This window comes from Schistocerca serialis, chromosome 7 (genome assembly GCF_023864345.2).
Source record: "Schistocerca serialis cubense isolate TAMUIC-IGC-003099 chromosome 7, iqSchSeri2.2, whole genome shotgun sequence".
In the NCBI taxonomy this organism is placed as follows: Eukaryota; Metazoa; Arthropoda; class Insecta; order Orthoptera; family Acrididae; genus Schistocerca; species Schistocerca serialis.
The window spans coordinates 586,768,724-586,789,947 of record NC_064644.1 but is presented as its reverse complement, the minus strand read 5'-3'; the positions used below and the strand labels follow the sequence as shown (position 1 = coordinate 586,789,947).

General features: G+C 44.2%; 1 protein-coding gene across 3 annotated transcripts in view; it reads right to left on the bottom strand.

Annotated features, from left to right (window-relative positions):
- Positions 1-21,224, bottom strand: part of LOC126412042 (phospholipid-transporting ATPase ID) — a 583,312-nt gene that overhangs the window by 75,852 nt on the left and 486,236 nt on the right. For 2 of the 3 annotated variants that reach the window (XM_050081421.1, XM_050081418.1), the window contains exon 15: positions 14,682-14,958. In XM_050081421.1, the coding sequence (XP_049937378.1) occupies positions 14,682-14,958 (277 nt within the window). The remainder of the gene's footprint in view (positions 1-14,681; positions 14,959-21,224) is intronic. The other variant, XM_050081419.1, reaches the window with a different exon arrangement.

Here is a 21,224-nt window from a genome sequence, read left to right as displayed (position 1 = left end):
GACACTACCAGAGGGTGACGAGGGTAGCACTGTTTGATAGCTTCTAGGCTGCTCAATGAGTCAGTACACAGGAGAAATGACTCGTCAGTGCGTGAGTGGGTGTACTCAAGAGCACAAGATATGGCTGCCAGCTCTGCAGTGAAAACACTGAAGCAAACTGCCAAGGAATGCTGTTCAAAAAGTCCCCCATGAACACCCGTGAAGCCTATGTGACCATCAGCCATTGAGCCATCAGCGTAAACCACTTCAGATCCCTGGAACACATCAAGAATCGAGAGGAATTGACAGCGGAGAGCGGCGGGGTTAACGGAGTCCTTAGGGCCATGCAAAAGGTCCAGACGAAGCTGTGGCTGAGGTGTACACCACAGAGGCATACGTGAATGTGCCGCCAGTAGAGGTGGTAAAGGGAAGGACTCCAGTTTGGAGAGAAGGGACTGCACACAAACCGCAATTGTTAGCCCCGATCAGGGCCGCCGATGTGGGAGATGGACTGCCACGGGTGGGTAAAGCAGACGCAGACGGTTATTCGGATGCACAGGGAAACTATGAGTGTGTGCTGTGTAACTGGCGAACAGTCGCACACGTCTGATCTGTAGTTGAGGGACACCAGCCTCCACCAGTATGCTGGTCACCAGATTCATCCTAAAAGCTCCTGTCGCCAATTGAACCCCACACTGGTGCAGAGGGTCGAGTAAATGCAATGCTGAAGGCACCGCGGAACCATAAACAACACTCGCATAATCAATTTGGGATTGGACAAGGGCTCTGTAGAGCTGCAGCAGCGTGCAGCGATCTGTACCCCAATTGATGTTGCTCAGGCAATGGAGGGCATTGAGGTGCTGCCAGCACTTCTGCTTAAGCTGACGAAGATGAGGGAGCCAAGTCAATCGAGTGTCGAAAACCAGTCCTATGAATTTTTGTGTCTCCACTACAGAGAGTGGATCATCATTAAGGTAAAGTGTGGGTTCGGGATGAACCGTACGACGCCGACAAAAGTGCATGACACACGACTTTGGGGCTGAAAACTGGAAGCTGTGGGCTAGAGCCCATGATTGCACCTTGTGGATGGCTCCCTGGAGGTGCTGCTCAGCAACAACAGTATTGGAGCAGCAGTACGAAATGCAGAGGTTGTCTGCACACAGAGAAAGTGAGACGGAGAGCCCAACAGCCACTGCTAGACCGTTAATGGCCACTAAAAGGGACACACACTCAATACAGAGCCCTGCGGGACTCCATTCTCCTGGATATGGATGGAACTATGGGAGTAACCAATTTGGACATGGAAAGTACGGAGCGACAGGAAGTTTTGGATAAAAATCGGGAGTGGTCCCCAGATACCTCACTCACACAAAGTGGCAAGGATATAATGTCACCAAGTCATGTTGTATGCTCTACATAAGTAAAAAAAGACCGCAATCAGATGTTGCCATCTCGAAAAGGCTATTCGGACTCGATGGAGACCCTGGCAGAAGCCACCCTGACATGGAGCCATCAAGCCGCGTGACTCCAGGACCCGACCCAACCCAACTGCCGACATACCACACGTTCCAACAACTTACAAAGAACGTCGGGGAGGCTGATGGGCTGATAGCTATCCACATCAAGTGGATTTTTACCGGGTTTGAGCACTGGAATGATGGTGCTCTCCCGCCATTGTGATGGAAAGACTGATTACGAATGGCAATCTATAGTTCGTCCTTTTAAGGTCCATTTGGTGCCCCTTGACCATTCTATGTAGTATATGAAGCTCTATTGGGATATCATGGAGCAGCTGGCCAGCATCCTTTATGTGTGAGCTACTGCTGATTGAGTACAATTGTTTCCGTGATAGAAATTTGTGTTCATTGTATCACTCCCGGACGCCATCACACCAGATCTGGTTGAAGATGACGAGAAGATGTCACTTGTAGTCAGATGAGAGACGTTTTATCATCTGGCTGTGGATGTGATCAGGTCCAGGAGCTGTGTCAGGGCAATGTGCAAGGGCACTGAGGAGCTCCCACTCTGTAAATGGGGCGCTATAGGATTCACTGAACCGTGTAGTGAATGAGAGGGCGTTCCGTTCTAGCCACGTTTGAGTGTGTGAAAGGCTGGGGGGGGGGGGGGGGGGGGGGTGAAAGGCTGGGGGGAGTGGCGGTAATTGTCCGACGCAGGGGCTCAAGCAATGTGCTCAGCAATCATGTTTGTGTCTGTACATAACTCGCCATTTATGGTAACACTGGGGACAGCTGTTGGGTGGGGCCTGGTACCAGAAAAGACGTTTGATCTTTGCCCAAACTTGGGAAGGTGAAGTGTGGCACCCCCAATGGTGGAGACGTACCTCTCCCAACACTCTTCCTTCCATTGTTTGATAAGGTAGCGAGCATGGGCATGGAGCCATTTAAAGGCTATGAGGTGCTCCAGGGAAGGGTGCCACTTATGCTGCTGCAGAGCTTGACGATGCTCCTTAATTGTTTCAGCAATTTCCGGCGACCACCTACGGACTGCATTACGCCTTGGGCACCCTAAAGAGAGAGGGATCGCATTTTCTGCAGCATAAACAACTGTGCTAGTCACTTGCTCAACCATCACATCAATTTTACCTTGTGGGGGAGATTCAGCGGTGACAGCAGAAGTGAAAGTTCCCCAGTCCGCCTTGTTCAAAGCCCATCTGGACACACGTGTGTGTGCCTGACGTTGGGGCAGTGACAGGAAGATGGGGAAGTGGTCACTACCACACAGGTCGTCATGTGCTCTCCAGTGGATAGATGGGAGAAGTCCTGGGCTGCAAATTGATAAATCAATGGGCGAGTAACTACCATGAGTCACATTGAAATGTGTGGCAGCCCCAGTATTTAAGAGGCAGAGGTCCAATTGCGTCAGTAAAGTTTCGACATCTCAGCCTCGGCCAGTAAGCATGGTACCACCCAACAAGGGGTTATGGGCATTAAAATCTCTCAGAAGTAGGAAAGGTTTAGGGAGTTGATCAATCAGTGCAGCTAATACATTCAGGGGTACTACACCATCTGGGGGAAGATACACATTGCAGACAGTTATTCCGTGTGTCGTCCTTATTCTGATAGCCATAGCTTCAAGAGGGGTTTGAAGGGGCACGTGTTCACTACAGACCAAGTTTAGGACATAAACGCAAACTTCACCTGACACACTATTATAGTTGCTACGGTTCCTGTAATATCCCTTATAGCCATGGAGGGCAGGGGTCCGCATTGCTGGGAACCAGGTTTCCTTGAGGGCAATGCAGATAGCAGGTGTAAAACTTAACAGCTGCCACAGCTCAGCCAGACGGTGGAAAAAACCACCGCAATTCCACTGGAGGATCACACCGTGAGACTGGGAAGGCATGAAACATTCAATGAGGCAGTTTACACCTCACAGTCACCTGCTGCCACCGATTTACTGCTTGAGCAGTCTATATCCATTGTGTCTGAGGGTCAGGTGAGATCTAGGGCATCAGCGGACGCCAAAATCTCCACCCCGTCCTCAGCCACAGAGCTTGTAGGTAACGGTGGTGTGGGTGCCACTGGAATTTCCTTAGTCTTGGGGGTTTTCTTTTTGGATTTCTCTCGCTGCTCCTTGGGTTTCCCTGGCTGGGAGGACTTCCCTGGGTCAGTCTCTGGGACTGAGGATGAACGTGAAGCCGTATGACCAGCTGCTTTTGGGCTCTTCAGCCACTGGCGGGTGTCTTCTTTCCCACTAGAAGAAACCTGGGAAGTGAGTGACCCAAAGGACCCCTTCCTAGCGAGAGAAGCTGAAGAAGACTTACGCTTCTCCAACTTAGAAGTGGGGACGGATTTCCCCGATGGTTGGGGGGTGTTGCTCCTGAAGTAGGTGGTGTAGGAGCAACAGGGAAGGAAATGCCCCCCACCATCAAAGGTGCAGCTGTAGTCCTCCAGCTCTGAGAGGTGACCTGGGTTGGTGGAGCTGATGGTGCCACAACTGTTGTTGCAGCAGCGTACGATGATGTCATACGCACAGGGTGCCAGCGTTCAAATTTTCTCTTAGCCTCAGTGTAGGTCAGTCTGTCCAGAGTCTTGTACTCCATTATTTTCCTTTCTTTCTGGAGAATCCTGCAGTCAGGCGAGCAAGGCTCTCCACAGTTGACATAGATGGGAGGCGGGGCAATTGAGTATTGGGATGTGATGGGTACCCACAAACTCGGCATGTGACGCTGGAAGTACAACAGGAAGACATATGGCCGAACTCCCAGCACTTAAAGCACCGCATCGGGGGAGGGATATAGGGCTTTACATCACACCAGTAGACCATCACCTTGACCTTCTCGGGCAATTTATCACCCTCAGAGGCCAAGATGAAGGCACCGGTGGCAACCTGATTATCCTTCAAACCCCGGTGGACACGCCGGACGAAATGTACACCTCGCTGCTCTAAATTGGCACGCAGCTCATCTTCGGACTGCAAAAGGACGGGTGGTAGGGACAGAGGGACAGAGCATCGACTGACATTATACTGAGTGCACAATCCAAAATTTACCTCGAGCAATTAAACAGAGAACCAACTCATGGAGATAACATTTTGGACCTACTGATAACAAACAGGCCCGAACTTTTCGACTCTGTAAGTGCAGAACAGGGAATCAGTGATCATAAGGCCGTTGCAGCATCCCTGAATATGGAAGTTAATAGGAATATAAAAAAAAGGGAGGAAGGTTTATCTGTTTAGCAAGAGTAATAGAAGGCAGATTTCAGACTACCTAACAGATCAAAACGAAAATTTCTGTTCCGACACTGACAATGTTGAGTGTTTATGGAAAAAGTTCAAGGCAATCGTAAAATGCGTTTTAGAAAGGTACGTGCCGAGTAAAACTGTGAGGGATGAGAAAAACCCACTGTGGTTCAACAACAAAGTTAGGAAACTACTGCGAAAGCAAGGAGAGCTTCACTCCAAGTTTAAACGCAGCCAAAACCTCTCAGACAAACAGAAGCTAAACGAAGTCCAAGTTAGCGTAAGGAGGGCTATGCATGAAGCGTTCAGTGAATTCGAAAGGAAAATTCTATGTACCGACTTGACAGAAAATCCTAGGAAGTTCTGGTCTTACGTTAAATCAGTAAGTGGCTCGAAATAGCATATCCAGACACTCCGGGGTGATGATGGCATTGAAACAGAGGATGACACGCGTAAAGCTGAAATACTAAACACCTTTTTCAAAAGCTGTTTCACAGAGGAAGACTGCACGGCAGTTCCTTCTCTAAATCCTCGCACAAACGAAAAAATGGCTGACATCGAAATAAGTGTCCAAGGAATAGAAAAGCAACTGGAATCACTCAACAGAGAAAAGCCCACTGGAACTGATGGGATACCAATTCGATTCTACGCTGAGTACGCAAAAGAACTTGCCCCCCTTCTAACAGCCGTGTACCGCAAATTTCTAGAGGAACGGAAGGTTCCAAATGATTGGAAAAGAGCACAGGTAGTCCCAGTCTTCAAGAAGGGTCGTCGAGCAGATGCGCAAAACTATAGACCTATATCTCTGACGTCGATCTGTTGTAGAATTTTAGAACATGTTTTTTGCTCGAGTATCATGTCATTTTAGGAAACCCAGAATCTACTCTGTAGGAATCAACATGGATTCCGGAAACAGCGATCGTGTGAGACCCAAATTGCTTTATTTGCTCATGAGACCCAGAAAATATTAGATACAGGCTCCCACGTAGATGCTATTTTCCTTGACTTCCAGAAGGCATTTGATACAGTTCCGCACTGTCGCCTGATAAACAAAGTAAGAGCCTACGGAATATCAGACAAGCTGTGTGGCTGGATTGAAGAGTTTTTAGCAAACAGATCACAACATGTTGTTATCAATGGAGAGACATCTACAGACATTAAGGTAACCTCTGGCGTGCCACAGGGGAGTGCTATGGGACCATTGCTATTCACAATATATATAAATGACCTAGTAGATAGTGTCGGAAGTTCCATGCAGCTTTTCGCGGATGATGCTGTAGTATACAGAGAAGTTGCAGCATTAGAAAATTGTAGCGAAATGCAGGAAGATCTGCAGCAGATAGGCACTTGGTGCAGGGAGTGGCAATTGACCCTTTAACATAGACAAATGTAATGTATTGCGAATACATAGAAAGAAGGATCCTTTATTGTATGATTATATGATAGCGGAACAAACACTGGTAGCAGTTACTTCTGTAAAATATCTGGGAGTATGCGTGCGGAACGATTTGAAGTGGAATGATCACATAAAATTAATTTTTGGTAAGGTGGGTACCAGGTTGAGATTCATTGGGAGAGTCCTTAGAAAATGTAGTCCATCAACAAAGGAGGTGGCTTACAAAACACTCGTTCGACCTATACTTGAGTATTGCTCATCAGTGTGGGATCCGTACCAGATCGGGTTGACGGAGGAGATTGAGAAGATCCAAAGAAGAGCGGCGCATTTCGTTACAGGGTTATTTGGTAAGCGCGATAGCGTTACGGAGATGTTTAGCAAACTCAAGTAGCAGACTCTGCAAGAGAGGCGCTCTGCATCGCGGCGTAGCTTGCTCACCGGGTTTCGAGAGGGTGCGTTTCTGGATGAGATATTGAATATATTGCTTCGCCCTACTTAAACCTCCGGAGGAGATCATGAATGTAAAATTAGAGAGATTCGAGCGCGCACGGAGGCTTTCAGACAGTCGTTCTTCCCGCGAACCATACGCGACTGGAACAGAAAAGGGAGGTAATGACAGTGGCACGTAAAGTGCCCTCTGCCACACACCGTTGGGTGGCTTGCGGAGTATAAATGTAGATGTAGATGCAGAACGAGGTCTCTATGAAATAAGATACCTTGGAACATGGTGTGGCCATGGAGAAGAACAATTCGGGGTCGTACTTCTGTGCATTGAATTGAGCTTGTGATCGCTTATGAGACTGCTGGTGTTTCACCACCAGCAAGAGATGATGGCCTACGCTTCATCACATGTCATCCACCCTGATGCCACCCACTCTGACCAGTGGCCCTCCCCATGGATGCCACCCAGCCACAGTAAAGGTCACCTGGCAGGATGGCCTCTGCCAGGAGTCCTGATGCCCCAGGGGGGTGGTCATCTACCCCTTGGCGTATGTGGGGAGTTAACGGCGCAGGCATCAGCAGAGCGATCCCTGTGTGGTCAGGGAGCTACAGCCAACAGGGTACATGGCAGCTCCACCACAATGGACTGGCTACCGTGCTGGGTATCAGTGCAAAGAAGTCCACGGTCATCGTCGACGCAGAAACCGACACTGCATAGTGCATGCACGATAAAGCACCCAGGAAGGTGTTCTCGCCCAAGAGATGGAGAATGGGCAGGACTGCAATGGGACGATGAGAAAGTGGGCTAAAGATCTCAATACACGATAGACACGATGCACCTTGTAAGGTGCCCTTCCCCAATTGTCTCGCTCTTCGGGAAAATTTTGAAGAATGGAGGTCAAACCCTAAAGGGGACTGTCACATAAAGGCTGGAACGACAGGCAGGAATACCTCAGACCTATTCTAACCCCCTGACCCGCAGAGGGAGGGTCTCACACAGAGCGTGCTCTGCCATGACTGAATTCTCAGCCTGAAATATCGTTTGTGTTCTGTGATTTTGGTGTTGATTGATCATCCAGTCATTTCAACATGAACTTTTCTGCATGTGCATGGTATGCGGTATATTCCCCACATTGCAAGTGGGTCCCTTATTTCCTTTCTCGATCTGAGCACACTTTGATCATCTCTGGCAATTTGTAAATAGTCTTTACGCCGTGTCTGCACAACATACTACCAATTCTGTCCACACCTGAGATTTCTTTTTCTTATGTGTCACTTTGCCGAGTGTCTGACTCTGTTATACTTCTAATATAACTTGCAGAGTACCCATTGCTCCTCAGAACACTTTCCAGGTGTTGCATTTCGTGTCTCAGGTGCTGCGGCTCTCATATTTGTCTTGCTCATGTTGTTAGCATATTAATCATGCCTATATTCTGGCTCGTGTGATGGTTTTATAGTTTGTGCAGTTATCTGTCCATGTGCGTCAGTTTTCGATACACAGTGTGTCCCAGGTTTTCACCATCCCTTGTGACCAACACATCTACAGGGGTAGTTTTTTGTCTTTTTATATTTCCATGGTAAATTTTATGTCGGCATGGAGGCTGTTGAAATTTCTTAGGAAGTCTTCAAGCTGTACCTCACCATGGCTCCAAACAACAAAGGTACCATTGACATATCTGCACCACACCTTAGGCTTATGAACGCCGAGTCCAGTGCATGTGCTTCAAAATGTTCCATGAAGAAGTTGGCTACCCCTGGTGACACCTTCCAGCTGTTTGTAGAAGTTGCTGTTCCATGTGAAATAGCTTGTGGTGAGACAGGCATGGAAGAGCTTTGTGATGTCTCGTGGGAAAATGGAACTGATGTGCTCCATAGTGTCACTGAGTGGCACTTCAGTAAACAAACAACAACACAGCTGACCAGGATGTTGTTTGAGGCAAGTTTTAGTTTCTTCAGCTTCTCAAATGTCCTAAGTCCTTTACGAATGTGTAAGTCTTCCTTGCATGCGGCTGGAGCAGAGAGGCAAAGTGTTTTGCCAGTTTATTTGTCGGTGAGCCAGGAACGCTAACACTTGGTCTTAGTGGAACATTACGCTTATGGAACTTAGGTATTCCCTACAGCCAAGGTGGTAGGGCTTATGTGTTGCACAGGTTCCTCTGTACGTCTGCCAACTGAGGAGACATGATGCAAAGACTATTTACAAATTAACAAAGAAGGCCAAAGAGGGTCTGTGATTGGCAAAAGAGAAAATGGACCCACTTGTAATGTTGGGAATACACCACGTATCGTGCACATGTGGAAAAGTTTGTGTTGGAATGACTAAACAATCAATCAACACCAGGATCACAGAATATATGGAAGTTCTGGCTGTAGAGAAGAGCTATCATACCTGCTTGTTCAGAGAAGCTACAGAAATACACAAACATGAGAAAAGCTTCAACAATAAAGAAGAAAGCCTCAAGGTAAATGGCTCCTGGCTTCTTGTGCTACAGCGAACAACTGTTGCAGGTAGCAAGAGGAGAACCACGCTGGAAATAACTGCGGAGAAGCCAGGTACATACAATCTGTGGCTGTGAGCTCTGCTCCAGTCCATCACTAGCCATGGAAGGTGAAACTTTGACAGTGCCAGCCACTCGTGGTGACGAAACATCAGAAAAATCATCATATGAACATCAGCCAAAGAACCTGAGACAGAAGACAACAGACAGTTTGTCAAAAACTTGCCAAGAAAACAATTTTTTGTATTATGGCACCACAGGGAGAAGATTTGCAGACTGTACTGATGTCTTGATCAACAATGGAAGAAGAATGCGTGACTGATGTCCTCTTGCCTTTCTGTTGCGGTGCCGGGATGAAGGTGCTGCACCGTAGTTCTTTAAATGTAAGCTTGTTTGCCACCACCCAAGCACTTCATATCTGTGACAGAAATGAATGCATTTTTCTTCACGAGTGAATTCATGCAACACAGAGATACTTGGCAAGAACAGATGAGGAACTTTTGGATATTTTCTAATAACTAAGTGGCGGAATGCTTCGAGACACCTGGGAAAAGATCAACAGTATCACTCACAAAAGCATGCAGGATGGATTTGAGCACTGCACTGAGTGACAGAAGAAAAAGTTCGCAAGATTCCGGATGCAGACTGTAACGGAAATTCCCGATGTGTCATGCACAGTGGTCAACCTCACAGACTGACTATTGACTGAACAGGAAAAGTCTGTCATTCAAAAAGGAGGGAATTTAGTTATCATCCCCAGAACTATACCTATGGAGGACATCATTACTAATACTGAAGTGGTCATTTGGAGCCTTCCTTGTGGAAAAACTGAAGAAATATGCACTGAAACAGCGGGATACTGTGCAGAGCAAAATCACAAGCTTGCAACCTGAAGAAAGAAGAAGTACAAGCTATTACGAATCTTAATGTACATTAGTACAGTCCACTGATAAAGGAAATGCGACTGTCATAATGAGATTATGATCAGAAAATCATGGACCTATTAGATTCAATGACATACCAAAACCTAAGTGCTGATCCAACGCAGTGTACCACATGGAATATGAATCAGCTAGGCAAGGCATCTTTTCTGCAGGTGAACATACAGAGGAACCTGCACAACACACAAGCCCTACCACCTTGGCTGTATGGATGACCTAAGATCCATAAGAATAATGTTCCACTAAGACCAAGTGTTAGCACTCCTGGCTCACCGACACACAAACTGACAGAACACTAAGCTCTGTGCTCCAGCTGCATAAGGGACATTCATAAAGGACTCGGGACATTTTGTTGGGAAGCTGAAGAAACTAAAACTTGCACCAAATGACATCCTGCTCAGCTCTGATGATGTTTCTTCGTTTACTGAAGTGCCACTCAATGACATTCTGGAGCACATCGGTTCCATTTTCCCCGTAAGACATCACAAAGCTCTTTCATGCCTGTCTCACCACGAACTATTTTACATGGAGTGGCAACTTCCACAAACAGATAGAAGGCATCACCATAGGTAGTCCTCCTAGTCCAGTGGTGGGCAACTTTTTTTATGGAACATTCTGAAGCACAGGCACTTTACTTGGCACCTCATAAGCCTAAGATGTGATACACGATACATCGATGGTACCTTCATTGTGTGGAGTCATGGTGAGGAACAGCTCGGAGACTTCTTAAGACACTTGAACAGCCTCCATGGCAACATAAAATTCATCATTGAAGTAGAAAAGGACAAAAACCTACCCTTTCTAGATGTGCTGGTCACAAGGGATGGTGAAAACCCGGGACACACCAAGTATCAAAAACTGACAAATATTGAAATACCTGCACAAACTATCAAACCATCACCTGATCCAGAGAAGAGGCACGCAAAGTAACACTTGAGAAAAAGGAATGTCAGGTACGGCATTTTTGCCATACATTCTCAGAGTGATGGACAGAATCGGCCATATATTGCGCAAACATGGAATAAAGACTATTTACAAACCAACGAAGATGATCAGAGAGTGTCTTAGATCGGCAAATGAGAAAAGGACCCCACTTGCAATGTCGGGAATATACTGCATACCATGCACAAACAGAAAAGTTATGTTTTAATGGCATGCCAGGTATATATAGTCTGCAGTGGAATGTGAATGGATAATCAATCAATGCTGCCAGGATCAAAGAATACAAGCAACACTGCAAGTTGGGGCAGATGGAGAAATCAGCTGTCGCAGAGCACAAACTGTGCGAGACCACCCACATAGTAAAGTTTACTGACATGGGAGTTCTGGCTGTAGAGAAGTGTTATCACACCTGCTTGTTCAGAGAAGCTATAGAAATAAACATGAGAACAGCTTCAACAAGAAAAAGAAAGCCTCAAGGTAAATGGATCCTGGCTTGCCATGTTTCAGTGAATGACCATGACCGTTGCAGGTAGCAAGAGGAGAACCACACTGGAAATGACCGCAGAGAAGCCTGTGGACATTGGCATGCCAGGTATATATAGTCTGCAGTGGAATGTGAAACTCTGACAATGCCAGCCACTTTTGCTGGTGAAACGTCACAAAAATCATCAGACGAACGTCGACCGAACAACCCGAGAAAGAAGCCAACAGGCAATTTGTCAGTTTTTATGTTATCTATTATCTGTATACATCTTCATAGTTGAGGTTGCTATTGCATGCCTATGAAGTCTAGCTACACACTGATGTAAGCCAGTTCTAATCCCAATGGTGAAAAATTTTCACTTCCAGTATCTGGACAGCAAGGGGTTGAGAGGTGGTTACATAAAGTTCCCAATCAACAGTCTTTGTGCAAGGTCGTGGATTAAATTCTAAACTTCTCCACAGTGCCTCATGAAATGTGAGTATGTGGCACTGATAGTGAATCACCCATCAGATGAGGTCATTTAGCTCGGCGGCCACCTTTGAGATATTTGAGAGGAGCAGGATATGTGCCGGCACTTGATTTCACCCTCTCCCTTACCTTAATCCAAAACGACATAAACCCAACACTACACTATACAAGCACTTATCAGTCACACATTCAAGACAGACACACACGACACTTCACTTCACAACAAGTCACAAGAAGGCAACGGTAAAACACTATGACCTTGTCTAGTATGGTGATGTACGATTCCCACATCTGCTCCCTATACTCAGTCCCCGAGTATGAGGCTAGTCTGACTGATTATCTGTGTATTATTCATGGGTCTAGTCTGATTGTTTATCTGTTATTATTCAAACTATTTATTTTATTATGTCTGCAAAGAAGTCCATCTATAAATTAATTTCTACTACAGAAAAATCCCAGTATATCAGCTGTTAACTGCTATATATGAGGTCTGTTCAAAAATATGCTACATTTTTATAAACAACACTTTTATTTTACTTGCTAATGTTTACTGCTTCAAGGTACCGCAATACTCTAATCACAGTTGTCATTAATATTACTGGTGGTGTCTAAACAGCACCTTTTCTGCACTCATATTAACTCTGGAAACAACAAAGTCACAAGTAGTAGAGTGATTAGAGGACAGCCATCTGATTTCTGGTAAAAAATTTGCAAACTATGAAATCTAAGTGGTGGAGGCATGTTGTCACTGTCAAGGAACAAGGAGCTGTTATGCAACAACTGTAGTCTTCTTTTACATATTTTCTCACACAACCTTTTCAAAATGTTTGCACGGTAATGATGGTCAACTGACTGACTTTGAGATAGAGCTTCATAAGGCACAATTCCATTGCATTCTAGTCTGATGTGTAGTTTCAATACAGGCACAACAGTTTGCTGATGTAGCTACAAAAATCTGAAGATGATCCAGGAAGATCGAAATTAGTCATATCATACAAAAATGTGCAAATGGGACTGAAAAATCATGATATTTTGAAACTGTTCTAAATATCACTACAGTTGCCGATTTCTCTCATGATGAATACGTCAGCTTCAGTAAATTCTGTTGAGTGAGGAAAGATAATCCACACTATCATGATCACCACATACAAGACAACTTTACTTTTTCAGTAAAGCATATTTAAATATATCTGCAGAAACTATATTAGGGCCACGATACACAACTGGATGCAGAATAAATCCTTCAAAATGTTACTAAACTTCATTAAAATATACTGTTGCACAAGGCTCAACATTAAATGAACATTTAAATTTTAATTTTATTTCTGGTTAGCTGTTATTTCTCATTGGACATATACCACACAGGTTCCAAAATTATAATGAAAGTAAATGCTAACCTATCCTGTTTTCCTGCAACACAGAATTAATGGCCAGTTAAAGGTGAACAAGTTACTTCAATGAAATAGGGCAATACCAAAAATGTCATTAAAGTATTACTGATAATAGTCATTACGGAATGACAAAGACGAAGTAAGAAGTTACTCACTGAAAATGGCTTATCAAAGCAGTGCTATGAACCAAATGACAGGAAGGAAGGAAGATTAGGATTTAACACGCTGTCAACATTGATGTCATTATAGATAGAGCATAAGCTCTAAATGCTGCAAGGCTGGAGAAGGGAATCGGCCAAGCCCTTTCATAGGAACCACTCCAGCATTTGCCCTGAGAGATTTACGGAATTGTGGAAAACCAAAATATGGGTGACCACATGTGGATCTGAACCACTGTCATCCTTAATGCAAGTCCAATGTGCTAACCACAGTGTCACATTGTTCCCTGAAAGACCACAAATCTCTAGCTTTTCAATACGACCGTTTCTCTCTCATGGGCAAAAGCCATAAACAAAAAAAAAAAGACCGCAAACAGCACAGAGACAGCAAGACAAAGTTTGTAGTGATTATGAAGTCCCACTATGGAAGTGATAGACAGGGTTAAGCCTCTCAGTACAGATGCCCACTGATTTGCTCATGATGAAGAATCTACAAATTCAAACGTAACGAAACCTCTGTTTTTTCACTTATCCCTAATTCTACAATTGATCGAAGTGCAGGACTCAGTAAATAAGTACTCTAATATCATTCTCTTCCTTTTTTTCATTCTGTAATTTGTTATTTTGCTGAATATCCTTGCAAAGTGAAATGAATAAAAACACAACACACTCAACAGTGATCAAAACATAAATGAATATCCCCCTCCCCTTATCATTTTAAAGTTTGTCATGAAACTCTTGTTACCTCTTGATGATTATCTTCGCCCTTCACTGCAAATATCAAAATAATGTTTATGAATAGCTTTTTCTCATTCTCATGGCAATATTTCTAACTTGCTCAGTTCTGTTCCTCATATATTGCCAGTTCCACTGAATGTCACACAGCTAATTTTCTTATGCAAAGGAAGAACTGTAACACTGTAACTAGCTACTAAGATATAGTGTGCTGTTAATTTACTATTCTGCTCATAACATGCTTTTTGCAACATGAGTTAACATGCTGAAACTATTAAGACAAATTTTCCTGAAACTAACAAACAAAACATGCATAGGAAGAGAGATATAATCCAGCTTGTGCAGTTAAATTGCCATTAAAAAGCAGATAACAAGAAGCAGTGCTGATATACACTGATACGGACACAGTTTCCACGAGATCTCACAAACAGACACTAATTCGGCAGCCATATGCACAGTCAAGCAGTGACATGATTTCTGAACGTCGAATCAACTTTTCCGAGTTCCATCGAGGCCTAGTCTCTCTGTCGTCAATTACGCTAACCTGTGACGGTCCCACCTGAAAGTGACCACGCTGACTGCACTATCAGGTTGACGATGACGATTGCCTAACGCCAATGTTTGATTCTGCAGCTGCACCCCATCTGGTGCATGATGGTTGCTGTTATCACCAGCTATAAGGTTGGTACTGCTTTGCACAGTATCTTTGAATTTCAAAAGCTGTGTCTCCACTTCATCATAGATATGGGCATCCACAATGAAGGTATCTGCCATCTCATCTGTCAATAACTGACACGAGTAGCCGATGTTTATTGCAGTCTCTGTAAATGAAAAATAAATCATTCAGATGTATACACTTAACTCTTAATCATAACAGAGAGAACTACACAGTTCATTTGCTCAACCAACTTTGTGCATGTCATAAATGAAGAAACATTAAAAATGAAGTTATTAAAATAAATAAATGTCGCCCATTCAGTGACAGAATTTCTAAAAGAACAATAATCTCATTACAATATGTACAATGCTTTATGACATGATCTGCTTACAAGAAAGGGTGGGAGGAAGGAAGGCAGAAAGATCAGGGTGTAATTTCCCATGCACGACGAGATTATCAGAGATGGAATGTAAGCTCAGAATGGAGAAGGGAATCAAATGTGCCCTTTCAAACAGACCACCACAGCATTTGCCTTAAGCGATTTAGGGAAATTATGTAAGACCTAGATCAGGATCACCAGACAGGGTTTGAACTATCGCCCTCCAGAATACAAGTATGCCACCTTTGCCAGTAGGCAGGAGGGAGAGAGGGAGTTTAATGTATCATAACATGAAGGCTGCTAGTGAAAGAACACCCTCTTAGTTCGTTAAAGGTGATGTCTTGTTGTAGGAACAACCCAGCATTTATCTGAAGTGATTTATATAAATAACAGAAAACTTTGCTCAGGAACTTTGCTTTATCCAAATACTGGTCCAGCGATTTAAGTACAACATCTTACTCTGTTTCTACTTCAGGTGATATTGTACAATGTCTGTTCAAAAGATAAATGACTTTTTAATAACATTTGACATACAACATTTTAATTCTTGTTTCCATCAAAGTACTCCTCTTAATTCCCTCCTCTATCCATGCACATACAGTCATGGAAGGTTCTTTGGATCCTTCCGTGCATATTACTTCTGATAAATGTCATCACTAGTGGCAAAACAGTGATCTTTCAGCACAGATTTCTATTTTGGAAGCAAGAGAAAGTCACATGGAATGAGGTGCAATGAGCCAGGTGGCTCAGAAAGGAAAGGCATCTATCTTTTTTATACAGAACACAAGAAATGATTAAGTTCAATCAGCAGGCAGAAAAAGAATCAAGAGTAGTCTTGTTGCAACTGCAGTCTCTTTTATCCAATTTTCTCACATCATGTTTTGAAAGTGAACCGACTAAGAAACAAGTCTCTTCTTTAAGTTCTCTAAGAGTTTAATGACATTGCACTGGATCATGAATTTTTATGATTGTGAATGTTACCAGTTGAAGTCTAGGGCCTTCTTGATCAAGGGTCACCTTCAACTGATTGACAACTACTTTTTAATTGGGTGAATCCTTCATTTTAAATGGGTGAATCATTCACAACACTATGCTCAATCCAGGGCATTACCTCCTAAAGCTTCTTAGAAAACATCAAAAGTTGTCACAAATGTTGCACCAAGTTTCTGTATTTTCATCTTTATACAAATGGTTGTAGGACCTGGGCTGATCAGTACAGACTATCAAATCAAAACATCTAGATGATTGTAGGAATGCTGGCCTCTATTTTGACTCGGCCAGAGCTGGCCGTCTTCCTGCACATTGGGAATGGGGCCTGAAGATGTCATAATATATTGCCAAAATTGGTTGCTCAATAAACTAACAATCTGGATATTTAGACAGCTGAAAGGTGTTTTGATTTGACTTTCTGAAATGTTGCACCAGTTCCCATGAAATTGATTGGAGACTCCATGTTGTCTTGTGCACTACGACCAGATAACAGGTATACTTGAAAAACGAGACAGCATTGGTCGTATATTTTTTACTATTGGAAAATCGATTTTCTGTCACTGAGTGACCACCTTCAGTGCTATATTGTATAACTTAAATTGGGATGCACTGTTGTCACTAAGCTTACGGCAATCACATAGACTCTATGTCTATGTCTATGTGATTGCCGTAAGCTTAGTGACAACAGTGCATCCCAATTTAAGTTATACAATATAGCACTGCAGATGGTCATTCAGTGACAGAAAATCGATTTTGCAATAGTAAAAAATATACGACCAATGCTGTCTCGTTTTTCAAGTTCCCATGAAAATTTCACATGTAAATCAGACACTGCTAAAACCTCTAAGAACACTGTACCACATATCACTCAAATAAAAATTTTGTGGGTACTACATGTGGTATCAGCTAGGTAAAACACTGCTGTTGCTTTGCGAGCCGAGATGGATAGTGTTGTCATTTGCTTTGCTGTTTCATGTTGTGCAAAAAATGTTCAATTACCTTTTCAATCAACTTTGCAAATAATGTGTGTCACTGCCAACAACTGATCCACAGCTTTGAAGAGGAAATGACATTCATTCCAATTATGAGTAGCAACTCATCTCAGGGTGGTGTGATTTACACATAACTGTTAAATTTGTACTGGAAGATCCATGATGGACACATATGTATCCCAGTGATGACTAATATTACAGTGAGCAGAAATGGCTTGTTGTCCAAACTAAGATTCATTATCAGTCAGACAACAAATCTCATTCCAAACTTAATAATAAAACTTCTTAAAATGCTAAATTGACCTACCCAATTTATGTGATAATCTAAACACTTAAAATTAACTGCACGAGTCAGACATCCAGTAATTTCAATAAAATCTCTTCCCAAACAACCAAACATTAAAAAACACACTCGTTCTTAGGTCAGATTAAAATGTTATCCGACAATGGCCCTGTTTTCAAAAAGTGTACTGTAAATAAATGTATCTTCTAATAGCATTGTAAAATGAGGCTGTGGCACATATGTAAGCAAATCAAAAGAATTTAATATAATTGTAACTACAACTTGACAAAAACCATTGACACATCTGTTGAGTACCAACTGTGGCTTGTTCTTGCTCACTACGTCATCCTTCTTTCCAATGACACAGCTTCTAAGCTAGCAGTGTTGTAATGACATGCAGTGGATTGCATATTCTCACTCCACATTCAGTATATAGGACTTCTTTCCACTGAACATGTGACTGAGAATACTACTTATTACAAGGCCACAAGTTTTTAATGTCTTGTTGGAGATGATACCAACTTCAAATGAAGTTTTTTTTTTTTTTCAATTTTGTTTTTGAAAGTTGTTACAATATTCCTTATTTTGAATGAGAAACTGTGAAACATTTCAGTTCACTATTTTCTCTGTATTGCTTCTTCAGTACACTATACTCTACAGGATACTTTCTCTTCTGAACTTCTTGGCCAATTTTCTAACCTATTTTTTAAAAATTAGTTATTAAAAATATCTGCTTCACATGAACTTCTAGTCTCTCTAACAGAAATAGTTCCATCTACGACTGTTTCTTTCCCTGCTTCTCTCTTAACAACATTCCATAATTATTTGATTTTGTCACATTTGTCGCTTACTGACATAATTTTTACAACTTTTCCTAAAACACTACAGTTCAACAAGTACAGCAGACTGTGCCTGCACAATGTATGCGACATTATGTGCTATGTGGTCAGACTTAATGTTAAGCCGATGCAAAAGGAAGGGATAGATTACTGTAAATTTTTGGCTTTATTAAGTGCTTTCTTTGATGAAGAATCTGTGTAGGCATCTTATTATTTGAGTGTATTTTGCTTGAGATGTTAATTTAGATGTTATAATGTGCATTTATTTGAACTGTATCTGGTGCATAGTAATTTTGGGAATTTGTTTCTTCTCTGACGATGTGGGGTCATGGGTTGTTGTTGTTTTTTTCTTTTTTTTTTCCTTCTGTGTCAGATAAATGCAGGGTAACTAAGTATAGCTCCAAGTATTTTCTGATTGTAGATTTAGAAGAAAGATTAGGAGTGGGTGTAGCTCACAGTCGACACATGGTGTGGCATTAAAAAAGTTATGTGGCCAAAACTGTCACACAAGCATGTGAGATAGAGTTGATTCCAGGGGGACCAGTGTGGAAGGAAGCCAATGGGACATCCTCGCAATAAGACCCCATTTCCAGAAGACAGTACCTCACTGGGTATTAACTGAGTTGCTGTCATTATCACTTGATATTGATATGAGGAGGGGTCTTCAAAGCTACAAACAGTGGGATACTGCTGGATGGGTCAAAGTGCAATATGCTGGGGTTGACCTTTTGGCTTCTAGCAACAACAACTGGGGCTATGGCTCTGAACCTGACATATCCACTTCTGCAAGCATCCATCAATCCCCTCGAAATACTGCCATCTAGGAACCAGACATGCCTGAACAATCCATTGGATTCCAACATACTCTTTCTCTCACAAGCTTACAGCCACATACAAGTGGTGCATCTGTAAGTGTTCAGACATACTCAGCAGTACCACAACAGGAACCAGCACAGGAATCTCATCTCTGGGTACCATCTCGATCCTGTACTTCACTTGCGTAACCTATGTCTATCAACGGTGAAGAACCATCTGCTCTTCCAAACTTCCAGCCCATTACATACAGACCCAGTAAGCAACCCCTAAGATCTGAACAGTGTACCACTTCCTATACAACTTGTGACAGAATGAGCAAGGAAGAAAAGAAAGCCAATATGGAAATTGTAAATAAGAGTGTAAAACAGTGCAAACAGTACTATGTCATTTTAAGCAATTCATACATATAGCAGCAGCCAGTAATTTCGGGGACCAAATCTTCCTTCCTGGCTTCACTACCCGTGGCGAAGCGGGCAAGCTAGCTACCTGAGTGCCTCAGTGCTGTCTTGGTCTCCTAAGTGATTGAAGGTGGGCCTCTGTTGCATAAAGTTGGGCAGTGCCTCTCTGAATACTCCCCACTCAGACCCCAGCAGTACCTTTTCTTCAACTGTTGCCAATGTCGAGAAATATTCCACATTAGCCATCAGTCCACTGTGGGCCAGCTCTGTCTATGTCTAGCCGCATTGCCCACTAACTGGTGGTCTGTGAGCCACTGCTAGATCTGACTATTTCAGGACTCGAGCCAGCGCCACCAAAATGGGACCACTTCCAGGGTGACTTTGTCCACTCTCTGGACATCTCCACGAGAACCTGGGTACCAGGCCTGTACACCAGTGTGCCACAAGCCTGAATGAGTGCCAGAGCTGCTGGCTGCCTAGAGCACGTGTCTGCTGCCTGCTGACATCAGTCTCATGTTTGCAACATCACCAGCTGCTGCTACTTTGCTGAAGCAGCTCTCTTGCCCAGCATCCACATGCTACTGCAGCCAAACGTGCTGCCGTACATCACAGTACGCTAGCAGCTGCTGCCTGGGTGTCTTGTACACAGCACTGAGTCACCACTATCAGTGACTGTACAAGCGTCTTATTGAATAAATGATGATACTACACTCCTGGAAATGGAAAAAAGAACACATTGACACCGGTGTGTCAGACCCACCATACTTGCTCCGGACACTGCGAGAGGGCTGTACAAGCAATGATCACACGCACGGCACAGCGGACACACCTGGAACCGCGGTGTTGGCCGTCGAATGGCGCTAGCTGCGCAGCATTTGTGCACCGCCGCCGTCAGTGTCAGCCAGTTTGCCGTGGCATACGGAGCTCCATCGCAGTCTTTAACACTGGTAGCATGCCGTGACAGCGTGGACGTGAACCGTATGTGCAGTTGACGGACTTTGAGCGAGGGCGTATAGTGGGCATGCGGGAGGCCGGGTGGACGTACCGCCGAATTGCTCAACACGTGGGGCGTGAGGTCTCCACAGTACATCGATGTTGTCGCCAGTGGTCGGCGGAAGGTGCACGTGCCCGTCGACCTGGGACCGGACCGCAGCGACGCACGGATGCACGCCAAGACCGTAGGATCCTACGCAGTGCCGTAGGGGACCGCACCGCCACTTCCCAGCAAATTAGGGACACTGTTGCTCCTGGGGTATCGGCGAGGACCATTCGCAACCGTCTCCATGAAGCTGGGCTACGGTCCCGCACACTGTTAGCCCGTCTTCCGCTCACGCCCCAACATCGTGCAGCCCGCCTCCAGTGGTGTCGCGACAGGCGTGAATGGAGGGACGAATGGAGACGTGTCGTCTTCAGCGATGAGAGTCGCTTCTGCCTTGGTGCCAATGATGGTCGTATGCGTGTTTGGCGCCGTGCAGGTGAGCGCCACAATCAGGACTGCATACGACCGAGGCACACAGGGCCAACACCCAGCATCATGGTGTGGGGAGCGATCTCCTACACTGGCCGTACACCACTGGTGATCATCGAGGGGACACTGAATAGTGCACGGTACATCCAAACCGTCATCGAACCCATCGTTCTACCATTCCTAGACCGGCAAGGGAACTTGCTGTTCCAACAGGACAATGCACGTCCGCATGTATCCCGCGCCACCCAACGTGCTCTAGAAGGT